This window comes from Phocoena sinus, chromosome 11, assembly GCF_008692025.1.
Source record: "Phocoena sinus isolate mPhoSin1 chromosome 11, mPhoSin1.pri, whole genome shotgun sequence".
Lineage (NCBI taxonomy): Eukaryota > Metazoa > Chordata > Mammalia > Artiodactyla > Phocoenidae > Phocoena > Phocoena sinus.
Window position 1 is genome coordinate 58,097,038 of NC_045773.1, and position 21,420 is coordinate 58,118,457.

At 38.1% G+C, this 21,420-nt stretch overlaps 1 protein-coding gene across 2 annotated transcripts in view; it reads right to left on the minus strand.

Moving 5' to 3' along the window:
* KHDRBS2 (KH RNA binding domain containing, signal transduction associated 2) overlaps positions 1 to 15,622 on the minus strand; it is a 721,722-nt gene extending 706,100 nt beyond the window's left edge. For both annotated transcript variants that reach the window (XM_032650315.1, XM_032650316.1), the window contains exon 1: positions 15,459 to 15,622. In XM_032650315.1, the coding sequence (XP_032506206.1) occupies positions 15,459 to 15,549 (91 nt within the window). In that variant the 5' untranslated portion in view covers positions 15,550 to 15,622. The remainder of the gene's footprint in view (positions 1 to 15,458) is intronic.
* Positions 15,623 to 21,420: the final 5,798 nt, after the last annotated feature.

Sequence of the window (21,420 nt, forward strand, 5' to 3'; positions counted from 1 at the left end):
TAAATGCCCACTGACAGACAAATGGATAAAGAAGATGTGGTACATATATACAATGGAATATTACTCAGCCATAAAAAGGAACGAAATTGGGTCATCTATACAGACGTTGATGGACCTAGAGACTTTCATACAGAGTGAAGTAAGTCAGAAAGAGATAAACAAATACCGTATATTAACACATATATGTGGAATCTAGAAAAATGGTACAGATGAACCAGTTTACAAGGCAAAAACAGAGACACAAATGTAGATAACAAATGTATGGACACCAAAGGGGGAAGCGTGCGGTGCGGGGGTGATGGTGGTGGGATGAATTTGGAGATTGGGATTGACATACATACACTAATATGTATAAAATAGATAACTAATAAGAACCTGCTGTATAAGGAAGGAAGGGAGGGAAGGAAGAAGGAAAGAAGGAAGGAAGGAAGGAAGGAAGGAAGGAAGGAAGGAAGGAAGGAAGGAAGGAAGGAAGGAAGGGAGGGAGGGAGGGAGGGAGGGAGGGAGGAAGGAAGAAAGGAAGGAAGGGAGGGACAGAGGGACGGAGGGAGGGAGGGATGGAGGGAGGGAGGGAGGAAAAAAAAAAGATTGCTATTATCCTAAGATCAGTTCTGTTTTCTCTTAGTCAAAGTTATTTTGGTTGCAAATAACATAAAACAATCAGAGCCACCTTAAATAATTATCAGAAAAGTGTGTATCTTGGAAAAATCCTGGGGCTTCTCAAGGAAGTAAGGTTAGCTGGGGCCCTGGAAAGACCTCCTTGGAATGGCCTCAGTCTGTGTATCTGTTTTGTTCTGAAGAACAGACTTAGAACCCCAGAGTCTACTTTCCCCCTGTATCAGGAACCAACCCAAACTGGGTGACCTCTTTCTTTAATGCCAATTTCTCACCAGAAAAAGTCGGGAGGCTGCTCTGATCCCTTTGGCAGCAGCCAAGTGAACAAGGGTGAGTAATTCAGTGCCCTAAAGAAGCGGGTCAGGGTTTAAGAGAATATGGGTCAAAACAAACTTAGAGAATCCTGTGAAACATCAGTTATATGATATCAGTCATCAGGAACTAGAAAGTGAATTGCATCTAAGAAAGTTGTACTTATTTTTTCATTTCTAACTGGAAGTGGTCAAAATGAGCTACTAACAGTAAACATCAGACACTTCAGAGACTTTTTTTCTCTGCTTATTCACCTAATGTGGATCTTAAAACTAATACTGTGAAAGTCTGATACATATATAAAAAAGACATTTTCTTTCAGGGATTTAAATATATCTATAAACTATTATTTAACATAAATCATACACTCTAACATTTCATGTTCAGACAAATTTCAAAAGCAGTTTTCCTTTATGGTAAATAAAGAATTATTGTCCGATACTATGAAATTTTTAAAATGAGATAAAATTGATATTCATAAATCATCTAATCCAAACCTCCATTTCCAAGGAAGTATCAACATATATCTTTTGAGAAAAACAAAATAGTTATTTTTCCTTTTCTCAATTTTCTATAGGAGGTTTTAAATACCCCCACAGGAACAGACTTCAGTAATTCACAAGGCTATCTCACTTTATGGCATGTAAATTCATTTTACTTCTTGTCCAGATCCAAACAGAAATTGCCCACTACATCCCTATTTCTAAAACCCAGAACACAACCATTTTCCTTCAGGGAGTAGCCTTCCTGCCTGTATAAACACACTCCCCCAAGAACTACCTTGTCAGAATCCAGCACTGATGTACTGTGTCAGTCTGGATCATTGTTAAATCTTTTTGGCTATTAGTGTTGACACGATGGGTACCTGCGTGTTTACGAAGTCATAGTGGTATGGTACCTGTGCTTTAGGGATTAATCTAAAGTCAGCAGTCACTTATGCCCTCGGGCAGTTTTCAAAACTATGTCACATTTCAGGGTAATTGCGATGCTATCTCTTAATATGTCACTGATGATCAAGAGGTATCAATGGGCTATCACTGTGGATGGAGATGTTGGTCCCAGTTGTTCATCTGCAGGTGTACCTATTTTACCCAGGGTAGATTTGTCAATTCTGTACAGTGTATTGTTTCTGTACAATATATTTTTTACCTGCAAAAATAGAAAAAGCATATAACCTACTATCTAAAATTATATGGTCTTTTTTTTAAATAAAATGTTTAATGCATCTACTTTACGCACTATTTTGTGATTCTAGAACTTACTTTGCTAGTGAGGACAGGGCAATAGTTCAAATTTTACTAGATATCACTACTGCTGAGTAGCAGCAAGTACCTTACTTCTTTATTGAAAGAATGCTATCCTTGTCATAGTAAACTTCAAGGCCTCTGGGATGGCTAGTCTCCTCCTCAGTTACAGTAAGAAAGTGTATTCATAATGTTCTTAAAAGATTATGTTCTAAATTCTGAGGAAATGGCAAAAAATTCATATAGCTATATATAATTTTAAAGCACAGTCCAAAAACATGTCATGCTTAATCATTCTAAGGCAGCCATTGTTCCCTTTGTATTGGAACAAACATACTGAGGGTCAATATTGCAGACAGTTCACATATACTTAGACACTATGGTCTTTATTTCTCTATATTTTATGTGCTTAAACACTATACTATGTCTTTTAACACTTTAAACATGATAATGAGCAAAAAATATATATTTTCAGTAAATGATACTGAATATTTAAATCTTAAAAATAAATAAGAACTTTGACCCTATCTTGACACCATATACAAAAGTTACCTCTAGATGTGTCATAAACCTATACTTAAAAGCCAAAACCATAAAGCCTCTAGAAAAAAATATTGAGAAGACCCTTTGTGACTTTGAGGTAGGCAAAGATTTCCTAGGGAGGACACAACACTAAAGTATAAGAAAAAAAAACAATGAATTAGACTTCAGAAAAAAAGTAACTTCTGCTCTTCAAAAGACACAAGAAAATTAAAAGCCAAGCCACAGATTGGGAGAAAATATTTGCAGTATGTATATTTCACAAAGGATGCAAATCCAGAATATACAAATTACTCCACCAACAATAAAAAGACCAACAATCCAATTAAAAGTTTGTCAACATTCTAACCAATTGTTTCAAGTAAGATAACAGATACAAATGGCCGAAAAGTATTTGAAAACATGTTCAACATCATTAATCATCAAGGAATTGAATATTAAAAGGGGAAAGGGGGGGATAAAATAGGAGTTTGGGATTAACATATACACACTACTATGTATGAAATAGATAACCAACAAGGACCTATTGTATAGCACAGGTAACTATACTCAGTATCTTGTAATAACCTATAATAGAAAAAAAATCAAAAATATATATAAAAATAACTGAATCACTTTGTTGTACATCAGAAACTAACACATTGTAAATCAACTATACCTCAATAAAAAATAAAATTTTAAAAAGATTCAAACAAACAAACAAACAAAAACTACAATAAGTTACCACTTGAAATACTAGAATAGCTGTTGTTAAGACTGAGAACTTCAGGTACTGGCAAGCAAGTAGAACAACCAGAGTTTTCATACAATGTTGGTGAGAGATAAAACAGTGCAACCACTTTAGGAAATTATTTTGCAATCCCATATAATATAAATAAGGTTTACCATATATACACATATATACACATACACACACACACACATTCTAAGACCCAGCAATTCTGTTTTATGTAAAGAGAATGCATGTCCAAAAATCTTGTACATGAACATTCATAGCAACCTATTCATAATAAGCATAATAAGCTATCCCTGAAAACAGCCCACATGCCAATTCACAAGAGACTGGGTAATCAAATTGTGAGATACTGATACAATGGAACATTACTCAGCAAGGAAAAATAAACTATTGATAAATGTAGGAACATGGATAACTTTCAAGACTATGTTGAACTTAAGAAGAAGGAAGAGTACATACTCTTTGAGCTTCTGAGTCTTTCCTAATCCCGCATCTATCACATGCACCTACTTTTTTCTTTGAGGGTTCTTAGGACTTGTGGTCACATGTGACTTTGTTGACCACTGACACCTTCTTGATACATTTTCCCCATGAATTTGTGATTCTACAGTCAATGTAGAAATTTACTGCCTCCATTCTGATCAGTGATCCACAGTGAGCATGAGATTGGCACCAGAATGTGCTGGACATTTAGATCCTTTAAGCTTGTATTATGAGCATTTCTCTGCACTAAGTGACATTATAGTGTGAAAAGATGTATGTATTATCTTTCCAAGATTTGTTTTGGCACTGGAGGAAATATTAACTATGTTGGATCTGAAAGAAGACATTTGCATATGCAAAACTTTATTTATTTTAAGGTTAAGCATTACTTTATGAAACATTTGTGTGTGTGTGTGTATGTGTGTGTGTGTGTGTGTGTGTGTGTGTGTGTGTGTGTGTGGTATTTTTTACCCTGGAATGTGATAAAAATTATTTGAGAGCTACTGTTATAATAGAAAGAACACAGTAGGTGATGTCAAAACACTAGTGTTTGAATCCTAGATCTGCCATTTGGCTGCTTTGTGACTCTGAGCCAATTTCTAAATCTGTTTGAGCCTTTGCTTCCTCATCTATGATACAGGCTCTTGTCAACTACACCACGGATAAATCATCAATCATCTCGTGAATCCTCTGCAAGTTTACCTGCAGTATTTATCCAACAGCAGAAATCAATGAAGATTCTTTTCTCTACTCCACTTTGTTTTTCAAAAAAAAATTGAGGCAAATCTTATGAATAGTGAAATGCAGTTTTTAGGTTTACAATTTGATGAGTTGTGATAACTGTATAAGCTGTATATGCAGGGCTCTTGACAAGAGTAGAGAACATTTCCATCAGCCCAGAGACTCTCCTTATACAGCTTTACCATGACTCTGCATTCCTTTGGCAACCACTATTCTGATTTCTATCATCATAAATTACTTCTTTCTTCAACTTATATAAATGTTCTTTTAGACTGTGCAGTTTTTACAGTCGACAAGTCCAAACTTCTTAACGTAGTTTACAAGACATGTGTGATAAGCCACTCTCTTTAGACCCACTTTTCTACATGCTTTCTCTTTTACTGTATTTTCCAAGCATATTTAATCTGTTTGGTTCCTGGACCCATTTCCAACGACCTCTTTCTTGTGCTTCAGATGACAGTTGCAAGTCCAGACTGTTACCTGTACTTCTAACCTACTGGTTGTAAACCAGAGGTTTCCAGGGTCCCCCCCTCTCCTTGGGGACAATTAATTTGCTAGAGAAGCTCACAGAACTCAGAGAAGCATCTTACTTACTAGAACATCTGTTTATAACAGAGTGATACACTCAGGAACAGCCAGGTGGAAGAGATGCACAGAGCAGGTCTGGAAAAGAGCGCAGAGCTTCCAAGCCTTTTCGGAGCTCAGCATTCTCCCCAGATCTCCATGTGCTACCAATCTGGAAGAAATCTGAATCCAGTCCTTCTATGTTATTATCAAGGTTTCATTACATAGGCATGATTGATTAAATCACTGGTGATTCAACTGATTCAAGCTCTAGCCCCTCTCCCCAAAGGTCTGGGGGGTGGGAAGGAGAGGTAGGACTGAAAGTTCCTACCCTCTGATTACCAGTTGGGTTCCCTGGCAACCAGCCCCCATCTTTAAGTTACCTAGGGGCTTTTCAAAACGTCACCTTATTTACATTACAAAAGACACCTTTACATCTCTCTTCACTTAGGAAATTCCAAGAGTTTTAGGAGCTCTGGCCAGAAACAGGTAAGATGATCATATATATATATATATATATATATATATATATCTTTTTGTAAATCATAATGTCACACTTAACTTCTACCTATTCAAAAAAATGTTCTCTTTCTTTTCAGCCTTTGGAGATGTTCGCTGTATCCATGTATCATTCTCCCATGTTATAACCCCTTCTTCACTGAATCTCCACCATATCCTACTTCTGTGTTAGATCTCAACTAACATGGCCCTTCTCACTGAGGACGCCCATGATCTCTGTTGGCTCCTAAAGCATCATCTATTTGCCTTGTCGTTGCACTTCTCAGATCCTATGGAGATTGCGTATTTAATTGCCTGTAACTCTGTCCTCTCCTCCACCTAAAAGTAGGTCTCAGATAGTAATACAGAGTACAGATAATAGCAACCAATTGGACCAAGTCTGTACTGTTTCTCATTTATCACCTGTTTTGTATATGCTTAACACACACACACACACACACACACAAACACACACAGTCTGCTCATTTTACTCAAAGAGAAACCATTTGGCTTATTGCACTTCATTCCAAATACTTATCATCTCATCTAATTCCATTAAATGGCTTTTAATTATCATAACGCTTTCTTCTACCAGATTTTCCTTATATGGATATGATATAATTTCCAATCTTTCACTAATTTCAGAATACTAGCTTACTACAGAGTCATCTATCCTCATGAAGTCCATTCGAAAACAATTGCATATAACAAATTGCCATCTGCCTCAGCACATCAAATGACTTTCATCTTCACAGAATTCCTTAAAGCCCCCTCTTGCACCAGATCTTAGATGGATTAAAAGGCAGCTTCTAGTTTTTGGCTTCTAAGAAGAAAAACAGACTATATGGAGATATGGATGATACTTAATTTAACACTCACATTTACATGCCTAAATATACAGTAAGAACTGTATTCTGTTACGTATTCATGTTACTGTTTTCATTTTATAGTCTTCTTTTATACAATGAGTATATTGCTACATGTAAATCAAATTTCTAAAAATCAAATTCCTTAAATTTCCTAAAGGAAATTATTTTAAAGGAAACAAATTCTCTAGTAACAGATATTTAACTCTCCTAAAAGTTTTTCAAAGCAAGAGCTTGGTATTTCCTTAAACCAGTCATATTCTGCAATACTGTTTAGTGTTTCAATGTTTAATGGTTGCTTTTTGAGACTTTCACATAATAATTAGACATTTACTTAACCTCTGATTTATTACTTAAAAAATCTAAATGGATTAGGCTATCCTCTAATCTGAATCTTTATCTTTCCCATAATATAAGGACAATATTACCTACCTTTTTGGATATAATGTAAGGACATGACCCACAGTATATGTTCAAGAAAAGTAGCTATTACTCTAGTCATCCCTTTCTTCTCAAAATGTACAGATTTCTTCTCCTTCAGCCTCTACTGAGTTTCTGTCACCGAGGCTCTGTCTCCTGAGTTGCATCAGGGTCTATCATTTTCTGACATACAATGAACCTGCTAAAAATAGCTATACTATTTTTAGCTATACTATTTTAGAGAAAACATGTTCATTCTGCTTTTCTACTAGAAGATAAAATCTAATCTTCAATGTTTTGAAGGAAATGAACATCAATTGTGCCATTCCTGATAAAAGTGTAATAATACAGACCAATCTGTTTCAAAGTAATTAAATCCTAAAGCCTCATTACCTATAGATAACATTTGTATCAGGCCATGCTGGTGAAATGGGTTCTCAGTTTCTGACCACATGTGAACTCTGCTCAACTCCCAAATTTTAAACAAAACTGACACTCCCTCAAGACACAAGAGACGACCTATGGTTGTTCTTCCTTCCTAGAAGAATTTGGCAAATATAAGCAGTTCTCTTAAAAAAAAACATGGAAAGAAAAAGTCTCAGCAAATCACACAAAGTTCTCCAATCCCTCTTTTGGATCCAAGAAAAGAAAAAAAAGTGTTCTCCTGCTCTTTACCATCTCACGACTAAACTCCCTCAGAAATAACAGTCAATGTAAGACACTGAAAATGTAGGTTCCCTCGATAATCCTTAACCCGATTCTGTACTAAGGTAAATTTCCCCATTTATAAATGTATTTGCCTTTTATATACTATACTTATTTAAAGACACTGTGGAAGAATTCATCCAATACTTGCATTCAGGAACATACTTAAGAAGTGAATGATGACCACCACGCTGATCTCCTTAAAGTACTTTGCATGTTAATATCTGAACTGCCTGCAAAGCCTGCCTGAAGCAGTGTCTCCCACAGGAGACAGGATGCTGTAACCAGTACACCTGTCTCTGGGTAAGAAAGCCTGGGTTTCAGCTTTATAATTTATTTGCTGTGTGATCTGAGATAAATTAACTTCTCTAATGCTTAATTTTTCTCATTTGTAAAATAGGGTAATGCTAGTAACTATCTCATAGGATTGGCGAGTGGACGCATTGTGGTAGGCGTGTCAGCATCCAGTACACTGCGTGACAAGGAGTATCTCCTCACCAATGCTGACAGAGTGACCACGAGAATGAAGAACTACAATCATGGTGACCTCCTTGGAATCTCTGTGACACCAGCAGTCTGTAAACCCCAGCAGCTCTTACCATGCACTGTTATTTATATCTTATGTATACTGTTAAAAACTAATAAATTAAACATCTGATACCTCTTCATATACCAATAACACATACTGAGGACCGATGTTACCAACTCACATTCAAGGGCACATGCAATCACATAGTCAAGGATCACTGAGTCCTTGCCCCACAGAACTCATTCCCCAAACTGTAGCTAAACTACAAGTTCATCTATAGTAAAGGACCGAAAACTTTGTCATTCAGGTGTTCTTGAATGTTTATTATCTCTCTCTACCGCAAAAATTTTTTGGAAGTAGTGCTCCTGAGGGTAAGGTAAGCAATGGAGGATACGCTACAAATGATTTGCTTCCCAAAACAGTTAAAAATAATTGTGCAACAAGATACTTGGCTGTGACCTCTCAACTTTTTGACAAATAAAACATGCGGTTATTTCAGAACTCTCCTCTGGAGAATATGAAGAAGTCATATAACATGGGTATCTGCTAACATTCCTTTGGGAGATCAGCTATTAACCAGTACTCTATTATTTTAAAAAAATATTTATTTCTATATCATACTTATTTTACTGAAATTCACCATTTCTGTAAGAAAAGGATCATATTACAATCTATTAATATATTAAGTCTTACACTGTTTATAGCTTTAAAGAAACCAACTGGTGTCAGGATATAATTCCGATTAAGCTACATTTCTTATAATCTGTATTCAGACAAGAAAAGGGATCAAATCAAATGTTCAAAAAATAAGGACATAGGAAAGGCTGGTGATACTAGAGAGTCATCTCCAAGGGTTTCTAAAAACCATCTCTAAAACTTCCCTCCTTCTGCAGCTGCCATGGGAACACAGAGCTCCAATCTAGATTGTATACTTAATAGAAACCAAAAATTTTGATCAGATATTGTGTCCATTATCCAGATGGATTTATCCTGGTCATGCTCATTCTTACATAATTAGTTAATGAAATATTAATGTACAAGACTGAACCTGCCTTCAAAAGAAAATCTTATCAAGAAACAAATTAAAACACAAATGAATGGAGACTGGATATTATATATAAAATAAACACAGAAGACTTTGCAGAAGGGGGCAGGAAGAAGGCAGGCTGGCAGGGTACCATGTGACTCAGGCAGTGGTTTTGCTAGTTTTTCTTGTGTTTCATATATGCCAAAGTGGCAGCTGGAAAGGTTGGAAACCCAGGAACATTAACAGAAGGAGACCAAAAAAAGGCTCAAGCAAAGCCTGCTCTCTCCGGCCACAGGACTAGAAAGAGGGCAACCTTGCAAGACAGAAAACTTTTAGACAACAAACATCCTTCCCCAGCCAAACAACACAGAAAACAAAACAAAACCCAAAAACTGGTGTCTCAGGCTCTCCCCCGTCAAGAAAAATTAAATAGGGAGCCTGGGCGTCCAGCCTCCCTCCACTGTGAAGGGGCACTCCTTCTCTCTGGGGGGAGGCAGGGGGACTGAATAGGCAACAGCACTTCCGTACCACTGGCAGTGGGGACAGAGGCTCCGTGGAGACCCGGATGTCCACCCCCAGGTGCAGGACCAATGCATCCTTCCCCCTCCAAGCCAGGGGGTGTCAGAGAATCTTTGACTCCTGCTAGAATTCCTCCCCACCCCTCTCGGTGTACTAAAGACCACACGGGAACAGCAAAAAGGGGCCCCTCCCTCCCTCCCCTAGGCGCCTGAGGGAGCCTGGACTCTCCCTGCCCCAGAAGCATCCAGGCAGGCAGCATCCCCTCCCTCTCCTGGCCTGCTGTCAGAGATGGCCTGCCTATGACAATAGCATTTAAAGGTGTGACATGGTCACACTCTGATCTTGAATGAACCACTCTTGACAGGGTGTGTGTGTTGGGGTGGGGAGGAGAGAGAGGGAGGATGGTGAGCACTGGAAAGAGAGACAGAAGAGAAAAACCAACAGTGTGTAGTGCTTGTAAACCAAGGGAGAAGCCAAGAAATTGGGAGAAGAACAATAGTGGAAAGTGCAGCCAAGTGCCCTGATGAGAGGTCAGACACATTTTACTGGATTGGGCAATTAGATGATTCTCACTGGAGCCTCTGGTTTCAAGACAATGAAGAGGACTGCAGCGAGATGGAGGACCTGTGGAAGGTAAACTGAGAAAGGAAGCAGCTGTATGGACTCATGGCATCAGAAACTTGAAGGAAACAAAGGAGAAAAATTGTCAAGAGAGGTTATTTTTATTACTTTCAGCAAGTGAAACAAGTATTCTATTTTTTTTAAGTGATTCCGATTGAATCATGTTTATAGGCTGCTCCAAGGAAAGCTGGGGATGAAGACGTTGGAACTACTGAAGAAAGGATATAATAGGCCAGACCTGGAGGGGATGATGGGTGCTGGGATTAAGGATGCTGTGAACAAGTCAGCCTTGAACAAAAAAATTAATTTCACCTTCTGGGAATGAAAGGAGTATGGAATTTTTTAAGTGGTAGGAGGGTGAAGAACTTCGGAAGACAGAAATCCACTTCCCTTGATGAAAAGGAGAATGCAGCCAGCTGCCCAGAGTGATGAACATGTGGCCTGACGAGGAGGCCAAGCAGGTGCAGAATGAGCCTCGAGAGACCCAGGTCCTGGGCTAACCAGGCTCAAGTCAGACACGGGCAAGCGACCACTGATGGAGGGAACACGATATTTTAAAATCTCTCGTTGGAATCATCTTTTATAAGATAATCTATTTCATAATTTGGTGTATGAGTTCAAATTTCACTCAGCAGTGATTCAGAGAGTTAAGTCAGTGCTCATTGTATTACAAAATCAAGCTTCAAGTTGAGGTCAAGTCCACAATGCCACTAAAACATTAAGGAAAACCTTAAACACATCATCTTATATTTGTAGAATTTCTGCTTATGTTTTTGTTTTAGTTGTACAAATATTCCTATTTTAAAATACAGCTTACATAGTCACAAACAGCATTTTTTAACATTAAAAGAACTCTGGCTGGTGGATATTCGTTTTGCTGTTTTACAGGTGAAGAAACTGAGAATCAGAAAGGAAATAAATGAAATATCCTTTATTTCACAGTTGGCAGGGGTGTCAACACTCCATCCCAAGTGTTTTGTTTGCTAAAGCAGAATTTCTCCACTATATGATAAATGTGTTTTAACTGCAGATCAAAGATACCTTTAACTTAGTTTTTTTTTGCCAATTTTTATTTTTATTTAAGAAACATAAATAAGATTATCCCAAATTTATTGGGAGAGAAAAGAGATTACATCAATCAAAGGAAAAGTCACATGAATACTATTTTTTATCAGAAGTTGGTTTTAGAAATTATACCAATACCTTTCTTTAACTTAAGAACTCACCATGTTTTATGGAAAATATTTCAAGGAACACATTCTGAGTTTAAAAATGATCCTTACTGAAAATCTAAATGTAGTTAAATCACTACAAGTCAGCATTTGTGATAAATTATTAATCCATGTTCCTCTCATTCATCCACACCTGCAAACAGGCCAATCCTAGATGGAAGGGCAAGTTTTTCACCAAAATTTTCAAAAAGCACCCAGAGTTTTTTAAAAATCACTTGAACTGTTGGGATATTTGGCAATATTTGACTTCATCATATGATGAGTCAACCAAAACAATGATGAATCTACCAATATTTGTGAATAATTCAGGTTAGGAAATCTTGCCAGCCAGAGAACCCAAAACACTCTCAATTGGACAAGAATTTATTAATCCTCCTAAAGGTATGGAATTGCCATAATTGAATCCATAAATTTGAACAGATCTATGTCTGTCAGCAGACAGGCATGCTTTACTGCAAACAAGAATATTTCCATGCATATACATTTTTAGCTCCCAAGCCTTGAGAATGGTTCAGTAAATGTAAATCTGTCCCCAGTGCCCAAAATAATGTTTATGCTTCAAATTGCATTATAATGCAATAATGTATTATTAATCATTAAACTAAGAAGGAATGAAAAAAGTTTCCAAAATATTCAGCCACTGATTTTGGTATTCTGAATACACAAACACCACTCCTTTGCACCAGCAGCAGTCCCAGACTTCATTAGAATTACAAAGAAATCTAGTCCAACTCCTCAATTTGAGAGACTGGTTCAGGGAAGGGAAATTTACCAAGATTCAGTTTAGGCAAAAGTGGAATTAAAATCCAGGTATCTGGATTCACAGTTTAGTGCACTTCCCAGCAGTATCACAGATATAAATAACCTCGTCTAGTTTCATCTGGCAAGCAAATTCAGAGGCTGAGTGGAACTTCAAGAATCATGCTGAATTTGCTGTTTTATCATACTCCAAAGCACCTTCCATACAAATAGGTAATTAAACAATATTATCATCACAGAAGAAAATTCTTTTAACTGCTCAAACATATTATACTATTCAAACCATATTATTCAAGATTTTTCTAAGTAACAACACAATACATAAAATGTTTGGGCTCTTCCTTTAACTTTCTCAGAATCATTCCTACTGAAAGTACACAGCAGGAACAAGTGAAATAACAAACTACAACAAAAATAACAAAATAACCAACAAACTAGCACTTTTAACCCTATGGCCTTCTATTCTAAGTGAAGTAGTCACAATTGAGCACTGATTTGCATCTACCACCAATCAAAAAATCAAAATAAATCACAGTGAAAGCTCATTGGTTTACATCACTGCCCTTGTATGTATTAGCTTCCAGAAAATCATTCCGAAGAACTGAATCATCTGGATCATTTTTATTACTCACTCAGTCTTGAGACAGTCTGCACAGTGCTGGCTGAAATGTACTTCACTGAGCACCTTCTTTCCAAATGAACATCTGTGTCAGGTTTATTTATAGCCGCTGCCTTCAATCAGTACATTTCCAGGGGTGAGAAATAAAATTATCTCAACAACACACTCCTATAGATATCCGAAACAAGACTTAAGAATCTAGGCAGATGGCCTTTGAAAAGACAATGAAAGATCTATAATGTAAAATGTATGTTAAGGTTTATTAGAGATTCAAAATGACACTCTTCAATAAGCATACATAAAGAGCCTCAGGTACAATTAGAGAATTTAAGTCTTGTGTCTCTTTTGGCCTATCTCTTTATATACTCAAGATTATTATCATCACCTCCTCCATCCTCTTTTCCTCATTATGTTTCCTCTGAAATTTGGACACCTCTCTCTGTTTCTTACTTAGATGTTTTTCTCTCTATTTAGGAGCTTTTTCTTCCTAATTCTTTACAAAAGCAGAACATGCTTCCCCCTACTGGGAAAAAATTAAATTACAAAGTACATAGGAACATGTTCCTAAGTATCAAGAAACGAAGTTCCTGAGAAAAATAAAATGTTAAGAAACCAGGTGCACAGCCTTCTCTGTTTTACCAGCTGCAGAAATACTTGCACTCTCTATTTAGGGCTCCTCACACGCATTGCTGTAGTTTAGCAGTTTTCAGTACACTAACTCTCATTAATGACTGATGAATTAATCAAGTCTGCTGTCCCCAAAAGAAGTCCAATTAGGAGGTCTGAGAAAATGATCAATTTGTAACTTTTTTCCATTTTAAAGCATTATCAGCTAAATGAAGACACTTCTGGAAAATATATTGAAGTAAATGATTTAAGAAGACTTTTAACTGCATTTTTAATCATTTTGAACAATCTTAAACATTTACCCATTAATTTACAATATTCCTATTATTTTTATGTAGTTATCTTTATTTTTTAATAGAGGGAGAGTTTAATTTTTTAATTGACTTTCATTTTCAACTTTAGGTTCTATTTATTTTTTTCATACAGTAACCAAGAAAGTAGTAAGCATGATTGCATTTTCTGTCCTAAATCCTCCATAAAACCAAACTTGTTCCTTGAAAAACAGTTTAGTTGTTTCACACATTCAATATTTCGATTATAAAGCTTTTCTTAATTACTTAGTATACAAAATAGAAAAAACACCTGACACTTTATTGTTGTAAATAATAATCCATCAATAAAACATTTAAATAAACCTAATGACTATGTGACTTATACATGGAGGCTTAGAATTTTTCCTTCTACGTACAACTAAATCTCGAAAAAGAAAACATTTCCTTTAATGCTTAAGGAAGCATTCCTCTCTTGAGGAAGAGAAAGTTTTAACTTTTAGTTTTACCATAGGTAACGTCATAAGAACCTAAACTACAAAACTGCACTGTAGTCAATTTGATGATGAAGCAGTTTATTATTAATGAGGCATTCATCAAGAAAAAAAAAATCTGGAGTTGTTTTTAAAAAGACAGGTGTAGACTGCTACAGATATCTTGAGTACCTTTAGCAGTTAGATGGCATTATTTCAAGATAAATGAAGTAATTTGGTTAATACTTCTGTCATACAAAAGTTCATGTTCGTGTGCGTGTGTGTGTGTGTGTGTTTAAACGACCTTTCAAAAGAACGCAAAAGACATTTCTGTTCCTCTGGGAATGAAATCTCTTTTAACATTACAGGTACACAAAAGAAAATGCACACCTGGTAAAACAGTTGATCAATTGTGGAGCGTTCCCAGAGATCAGCATCTCCCAGAGCACGCAATCATCACTTCAAATAAACTGATAAGCACTTTAGCCTCTTCCACGTTCACAAACATTGAAGAACACGCAGAATTTAATCTAGGTTTATTCTGACTTTCCATAGGAAAGACTGTCATTAGACTAAAGAACATCAAAATCGCTTCCCAAGCAGAAGAAAGAGTGAGAAAGAAAAGAAAGAAAGAAAGAAAGAAAGAAAGAAAGAAAGAAAGAAAGAAAGAAAGAAAGAAAGATGGTTATATGTAGCTAAGAAGCTGTTAAAACACTACATTGATCACCATTCACTCGAAATTGATTTCCCTTCCCTCTGCGGAGTGAAAATATCCCCGTGGACCGCGTAGCTCCTCACTTCTCTCCATCAAAGATCCTAACAGGGCACGTCTCCACCGCCACAGAGCTCGCAGCTCCGGGCTCCCCAAATTCAGCTGCGGAGGGAGGGAGGGAGCGAGCATCCGCCGCCCGAGGACCTGCTCTGTCCGCAGCTCTGGGTCGAGCACCTTAGGGGACAGTCTCCGCGAAGGAGACGGGCGTCCTCCCCAACTCCGCTCCCCGAACCCCGCCGCGGTGACAGGGGCCAGCTGTCTGTTTCCACCTGGGGAGCAAGTCCTACCTTCGGCTAGCAGGCGCGAGGCGTGCACAAAAGATGGATCCAGGCTATCTTTTTCTGCCATCAGCTCAGGCAAGTATTTCTCCTCTTTCATAGCGCGGACTTCGGACCGACCCCGGCCAGGCGCAGGGCTCCGCGCGCTCGGACGTAGTTCGGCAGCACCCTGCTCGCCCACCTCCCACCTCCCGCCTCCCGCCTCCCGCCGCCGCGGCTCGGGGTCTGGCGCCCTCTCCGGTCCCGCGCCGCGCCCGCCCCCGCCGTCGGGCTGCGCGGCCCCGCGCCTCCCGACCCGTCCTGCCTCAGTCCCTCGCTCGCGCCCAGCCCGGCTCATACCAGCAGCCTGAACAGGAGAGGCGGGCACAGAGCGCGTCCCGCCTCCGCCCAACGCTGATTGGAGAGGGTGCCGCGAGAGGCGGGGCCCCGCGAGGTCGCGGGCCCTTACTGGACCTCGCCACAAGTCGGGTCGCCTGAGTGGCAGGAGGCAGCAGGAGAGGGGAGGGCAGCGCGGAAGGTGCAAGCGCTTTCTTCTCGCAGCCAGAGCCCTCCCTGGTTATTAGGCATGCCCAGTTGTGTGGAGCCCTCCTTGTCTACTGCTGAGGTGCCGAGAGAGAGCGGGAAAAGCACCGGTTGAACAGAGAAGCTGGGGTCCATGACGGGACGGCAGATGGTGATGAGGAGGGCGCGCAGAGGGAATGGGAGAGCACTCGGGAAAGCCTCGGGAAGGTAGATGGGGCTTTACCTGCGTCGCTAAGGCACAGGTGTCTCCTCTCCGTCCTGCAGCTCTTACGCACTCCAGTGTGCAGGAATCAGCTGTGCACCCGGCCTGGAAATATAATGAAGACTGCATGTGATCGGCGGCTGGTATTTCCAATGAGCCTGACCTACATCGCAGAGACGCAGTAGAATGTTCATTGATAAACAAATAAAGCGGCTCCCAAGCTATATTCTTGCACAGCAACACGCCTCCCCTGTGCAGTCATTGGGGTATTGACATAGTTCTGGTTGTCCTCCATCCATGCCTTCTCCCCCAATCCCTATCTATGGAAGGGATTCTGGGAGGTGGCTGAATTTTAAAACTAAAAAGCAACATAATCAGTAACTTTGTGAAGGAATTAGGAAAATATGTGGAAGAAGGAAGAGACTAGGGAAACAGGTAACTACGGTTGCTCCAATCTCCCCCTTTCTCCTTTATTTAGTTTTTTTCTTAACATCTTTATTGGAGTATAATTGCTTTACAATGGTGTGTTAGTTTCTGCTTTATAACAAAGTGAATCAGTTATACATATACATATGTTCCCATATCTCTTCCCTCTTGCGTCTCCCTCCCTCCCATCCTCCCTATTCCACCCCTCTAGGTGGTCAAAAACCACCTAGCTGATCTCCCTGTGCTATGCAGCTGCTTCCCACTAGCTATCTATTTTACGTTTGGTATTGTATATATGTCCATGCCACTCTCTCACTTTGTCACAGCTTAGCCTTCCCCCTCCCCATATCCTGAAGTCCATGCTCTAGTATAGTAGGTCTGTGTCTTTATTCCCTTCTTACCCCTAGGTTGTTCATGACCTTCTTTTTTTTTTTTTCTTAGATTCCATATATATGTGTTAGCATATGGTATTTGTTTTTCTCTTTCTGACTTCACTCTGTATGACAGTCTCTAGGTCCATCCACCTCACTACAAATAACTCAAGTTCATTTCATTTTATGGCTGAGTAATATTCCATTGTATATATGTGCCACATCTTCTTTATCCATTCATCTGTTGATGAACACTTAGGTTGCTTCCATGTCCTAGCTAATGTAAATACAGCTTCAATGAACAGTTTGGTACATGACTCTTTTTGAATTATGGTTTTCTCAGGGTATATGCCCAGTAGTGGGATTTCTGGGTCCTATGGTAGTTCTATTTTTAGTTTTATAAGGAACCTCCATACTGTTCTCCATACTGGCTGTATCAATTTACATTCCCACCAACAGTGCAAGCATGCTCCCTTATCTCCACACCCTCTCCAGCATTTATTGCTTCTAGATTTTTTGATGATGGCCATTCTGACTGGTGGGAGATGATACCTCATTGTAGCTTTGATTTGCATTTCTCTAATGATTAATGATGTTGAGCATTCTTTCATGTGTTTGTTGGCAATCAGTATATCTTCTTGGGAGAAATGTCTATTTAGGTCCTCTGCCCATTTCTGGATTGGGTTGTTTCTTTTTTTGTTATTGAGCTGCATGAGCTGCTTGTAAATTTTGGAGATTAATCCTTTGTCAGTTGCTTCATTTGCAAATATTTTCTCCCATTCTGAGGGTTGTCTTTTGGTCTTGTTTATGGTTTCCTTTGCTGTGCAAAAGATTTGAAGTTTCATTAGGTCCCATTTGTTTATTTTTGTTTTTATTTCCATTTCTCAAGGAGGTGGGTCAAAAAGGATCTTGCTGTGATTTATGTCATAGAGTGTTCTGCCTATGTTTTCCTCTAAGAGTTTGATAGCTTCTGACCTTACACTTAGGTCTTTAATCCATTTTGAGTTTATTTTTGTGTATGGTGTTAGGAAGTGTTCTAATTTCATACTTTTACATGTATCTGTCTTGTTTTCCCCGCACCACTTATTCAAGAAGCTGTCTTTTCTCCACTGTATATTCTTCCTTCCTTTATCAAAGATAAGGTAACCATATGTGTGTGAGTTTATCTCTGGGCTTTCTATCTTGTTCCATTGATCTATATATTTGTTTTTGTGCCAGTACCATACTGTCTTGATGACAGTAGCTTTGTAGTATATTCTGAAGTCAGGGAGCCTGATTCCTCCAGCTCCACTTTTCGTTCTCAAGATTGCTTTGGCTATTAGGGGTCTTTTGTGTTTCCATACAAATTGTGAAATTTTTTGTTCTAGTTCTGTGAAAAATGCCAGTGGTAGTTTGATAGGGATTGCATTGAATCTGTAGATTGCTTTGGGTAGTAGAGTCATTTTCACAATGTTGATTCTTCCAGTCCAAGAACATGATATATCTCTCCATCTCTTTGTATCATCTTTAATTTCTTTCATCAGTGTCTTATAATTTTCTGCATACAGGTCTTTTTTGTCTCCTTAGGTAGGTTTATTCCTAGATATTTTATTCTTTTTGTTGCAGTGTAAATGGGAGTGTTTTCTTAATTTCACTTTCAGATTTTTCATCATTAGTGTATAAGTATGCCAGAGATTTCTGTATATTAATTTTGTATCCTGCTACTTTACCAAATTCATTGATTAGATCTAGTAGTTTTCTGGTAGCATCCTTAGGATTCTTTATGTATAGTATCATGTCATCTGCAAACAGTGACAGCTTTACTTCTTCTTTTCCGATTTGGATTCCTTTTATTTCTTTTTCTTCTCTGATTACTGTGGCTAAAACTTCCAAAACTATGTTGAATAAGAGTGGTGAGAGTGGGCAACCTTGTCTTGTTCCTGATCTTAGTGGAAATGGCTTCAGGTTTTCACCATTGAGGACGATGTTGTCTGTGGTTTTGTCATATATGGCCTTTATTATGTTGAGGAAAGTTCCCTCTATGCCTACTTTCTGCAGGGTTTTTATCATAAATGGATGTTGAATTTTGTTGAAAGCTTTCTCTGCATCTATTGAGAGGGTCATATGGTTTTTGTCCTTCAATTTGTTAATATGGTGTATCACATTGATTGATTTGCGTATATTGAAGAATCCTTTCGTTCATGGCATAAACCCCACTTGATCATGGTGTATGATCCTTTTAATGTGCTGTTAGATTCTCTTTGCTAGTATTTTGTTGAGAATTTTTGCATCTATGTTCATCAGTGATATTGGCTTGTAGTTTCCTTTCTTTGTGACATCTTTGTCTGGTTTTGGTATCAGAGTGATGGTGGCCTCGTTGAATGGGCTTGGAAGTGTTCCTCCCTCTGCTATATTTTGGAAGAGTTTGAGAAAGATAGGTGTTAGCTCTTCTCTAAATGTTTCATAGAATTTGCCTGTGAAGCCATCTTGTCCTGGGCTTTTGTTTGTTGGAAGATTTTTAATCACAGTTTCAATTTCACTGCTTATGATTGGTCTGTTCATATTTTCTATTTCTTCCTGGTTCAGTCTAAGAAGGTTGTGCATTTCTAAGAATTTGTCCATTTCTTCCAGGTTGTCCATTTTATTAGCATAGCGTTGCTTTTAGTAATCTCTCATGATCCTGTATTTCTGCAGTGTCAGTTGTTACTTCTCCTTTTTCATTTCTAATTCTATTGTTTTGAGTCTCCTCCCTTTTTTTCTTGAAGCATCTGGCTAATGGTTTATCAATTTTGTTTATCTTCTCAAGGAACCAGCTTTTAGTTTTATTGGTCTTTGCTATCGTTTCCTTCATTTCTTTTTCATTATTTTCTGATCTGATCTTTATGATATCTTTCCTTCTGCTAACTTTAAGGTTTTTTTTTGTTTTTCTTCCTCTAATTTCTTTAGGTGCAAGGTTAGGTTGTTTATTTGAGATGTTTCCTGTTTCTTAAGGTAGGATTGTATTGCTATAAACTTCTGTCTTAGAACTGCTTTTGCTGCATCTCATAGATTTTGGGTTGTCCTGTCTCCATTGTCATTTGTTTCTAGGTATTTTTTGATTTCCTCTTTGATTTCTTCAGTGATCACTTCGTTATTAAGTAGTGTATTGTTTAGCCTCCATGTGTTTGTATTTTTTACAGATCTTTTCCTGTAATTGATATCTAGTCTCATAGCATTGTGGTCGGAAAAGATACTTGATACAATTTCAATTTTCTTAAATTTACCAAGGCTAGATTTGTGACCCAAGATATGATGTATCCTGGAGAATGTTCCATTAGCACTTGAGAAAAATGTGTATTCTGTTGTTTTTGGATGGAATGTCCTATAAATATCAATTAAGTGCATCTTGTTTAATGTATCATTTAAACCTTCTGTTTCCTTATTTATTTTCATTTTGGATGATCTGTTCACTGGTGAAAGTTGGGTGTTAAAGTCCCCTACTATGATTGTGTTACTGTCGATTTCCCCTTTTATGGCTGTTAGTATTTTCTTTATATATTGAGGTGCTCCTATGTTAGATGCATAAATATTTACAATTGTTATATCTTCTTCTTGGATCGATCCTTTGATCATTATGTAGTGTCCTTCTTTGTCTCCTGTTGTAGTCTTTATTTTAATGTCTAATTTTTCTGATATGAGAATTGCTACTCTAGCTTTCTTCTGATTTCTATTTGCATGGAATATCTTTTTCCATCCCCTCACTTTCAGTCTGTATGTGTCCCTAGGTCTTAAGTAGACAGCATATATACGGGTCTTGTTTTTGTATCCATTCAGCCAGTCTGTTTCTTTTGGTGGGAGCATTTAATCCATTTACATTTAAGGTAATTATCAATATGTATGTTCGTATTCCCATTTTCTTAATTGTTTGGGGTTTGTTATTGTAGGTCTCTTCCTTCTCTTGTGTTTCTTGCCTAGAGAACTTCCTTTAGCATGTGTTGTAAAGCTGGTTTTGTGGTGCTGAACTCTCTCAGCTTTTGCTTGTCTGTAAAGCTTTAATATGTCCATCAAATCTTAATGAGATCCTTGCTGGGTAGAGTAATCTTGGTTGCATGTTTTTCTCCTTCTTCACTTTAAACATGTCCTGCCAGTCCCTTCTGGCTTGCAGAGTTTCTGCTGAAAGATCAGCTGTTAACCTTATGGGGATTCCTTTGTGTGTTATTTGTTGTTTTTCCCTTGCTGCTTTTAATATGTTTTCTTTGTACTTAATTTTTGATAGTTTGGTTAATATGTGTCTTGGCATGTTTCTCCTTGGATTTATCCTGTATGGGAATCTCTGTGCTTCCTGGGCTTGATTGACTCTTTCCTTTCCCATATTAGGGAAATTTACAACTATAATCTCTTCAAATATTTTCTCAGTCCCTTTCTTTTTCTCTTCTTCTTCTGGGACCTCTATGATTCGAATATTGTTGCATTTAATTTTGTCCCAGAGGTC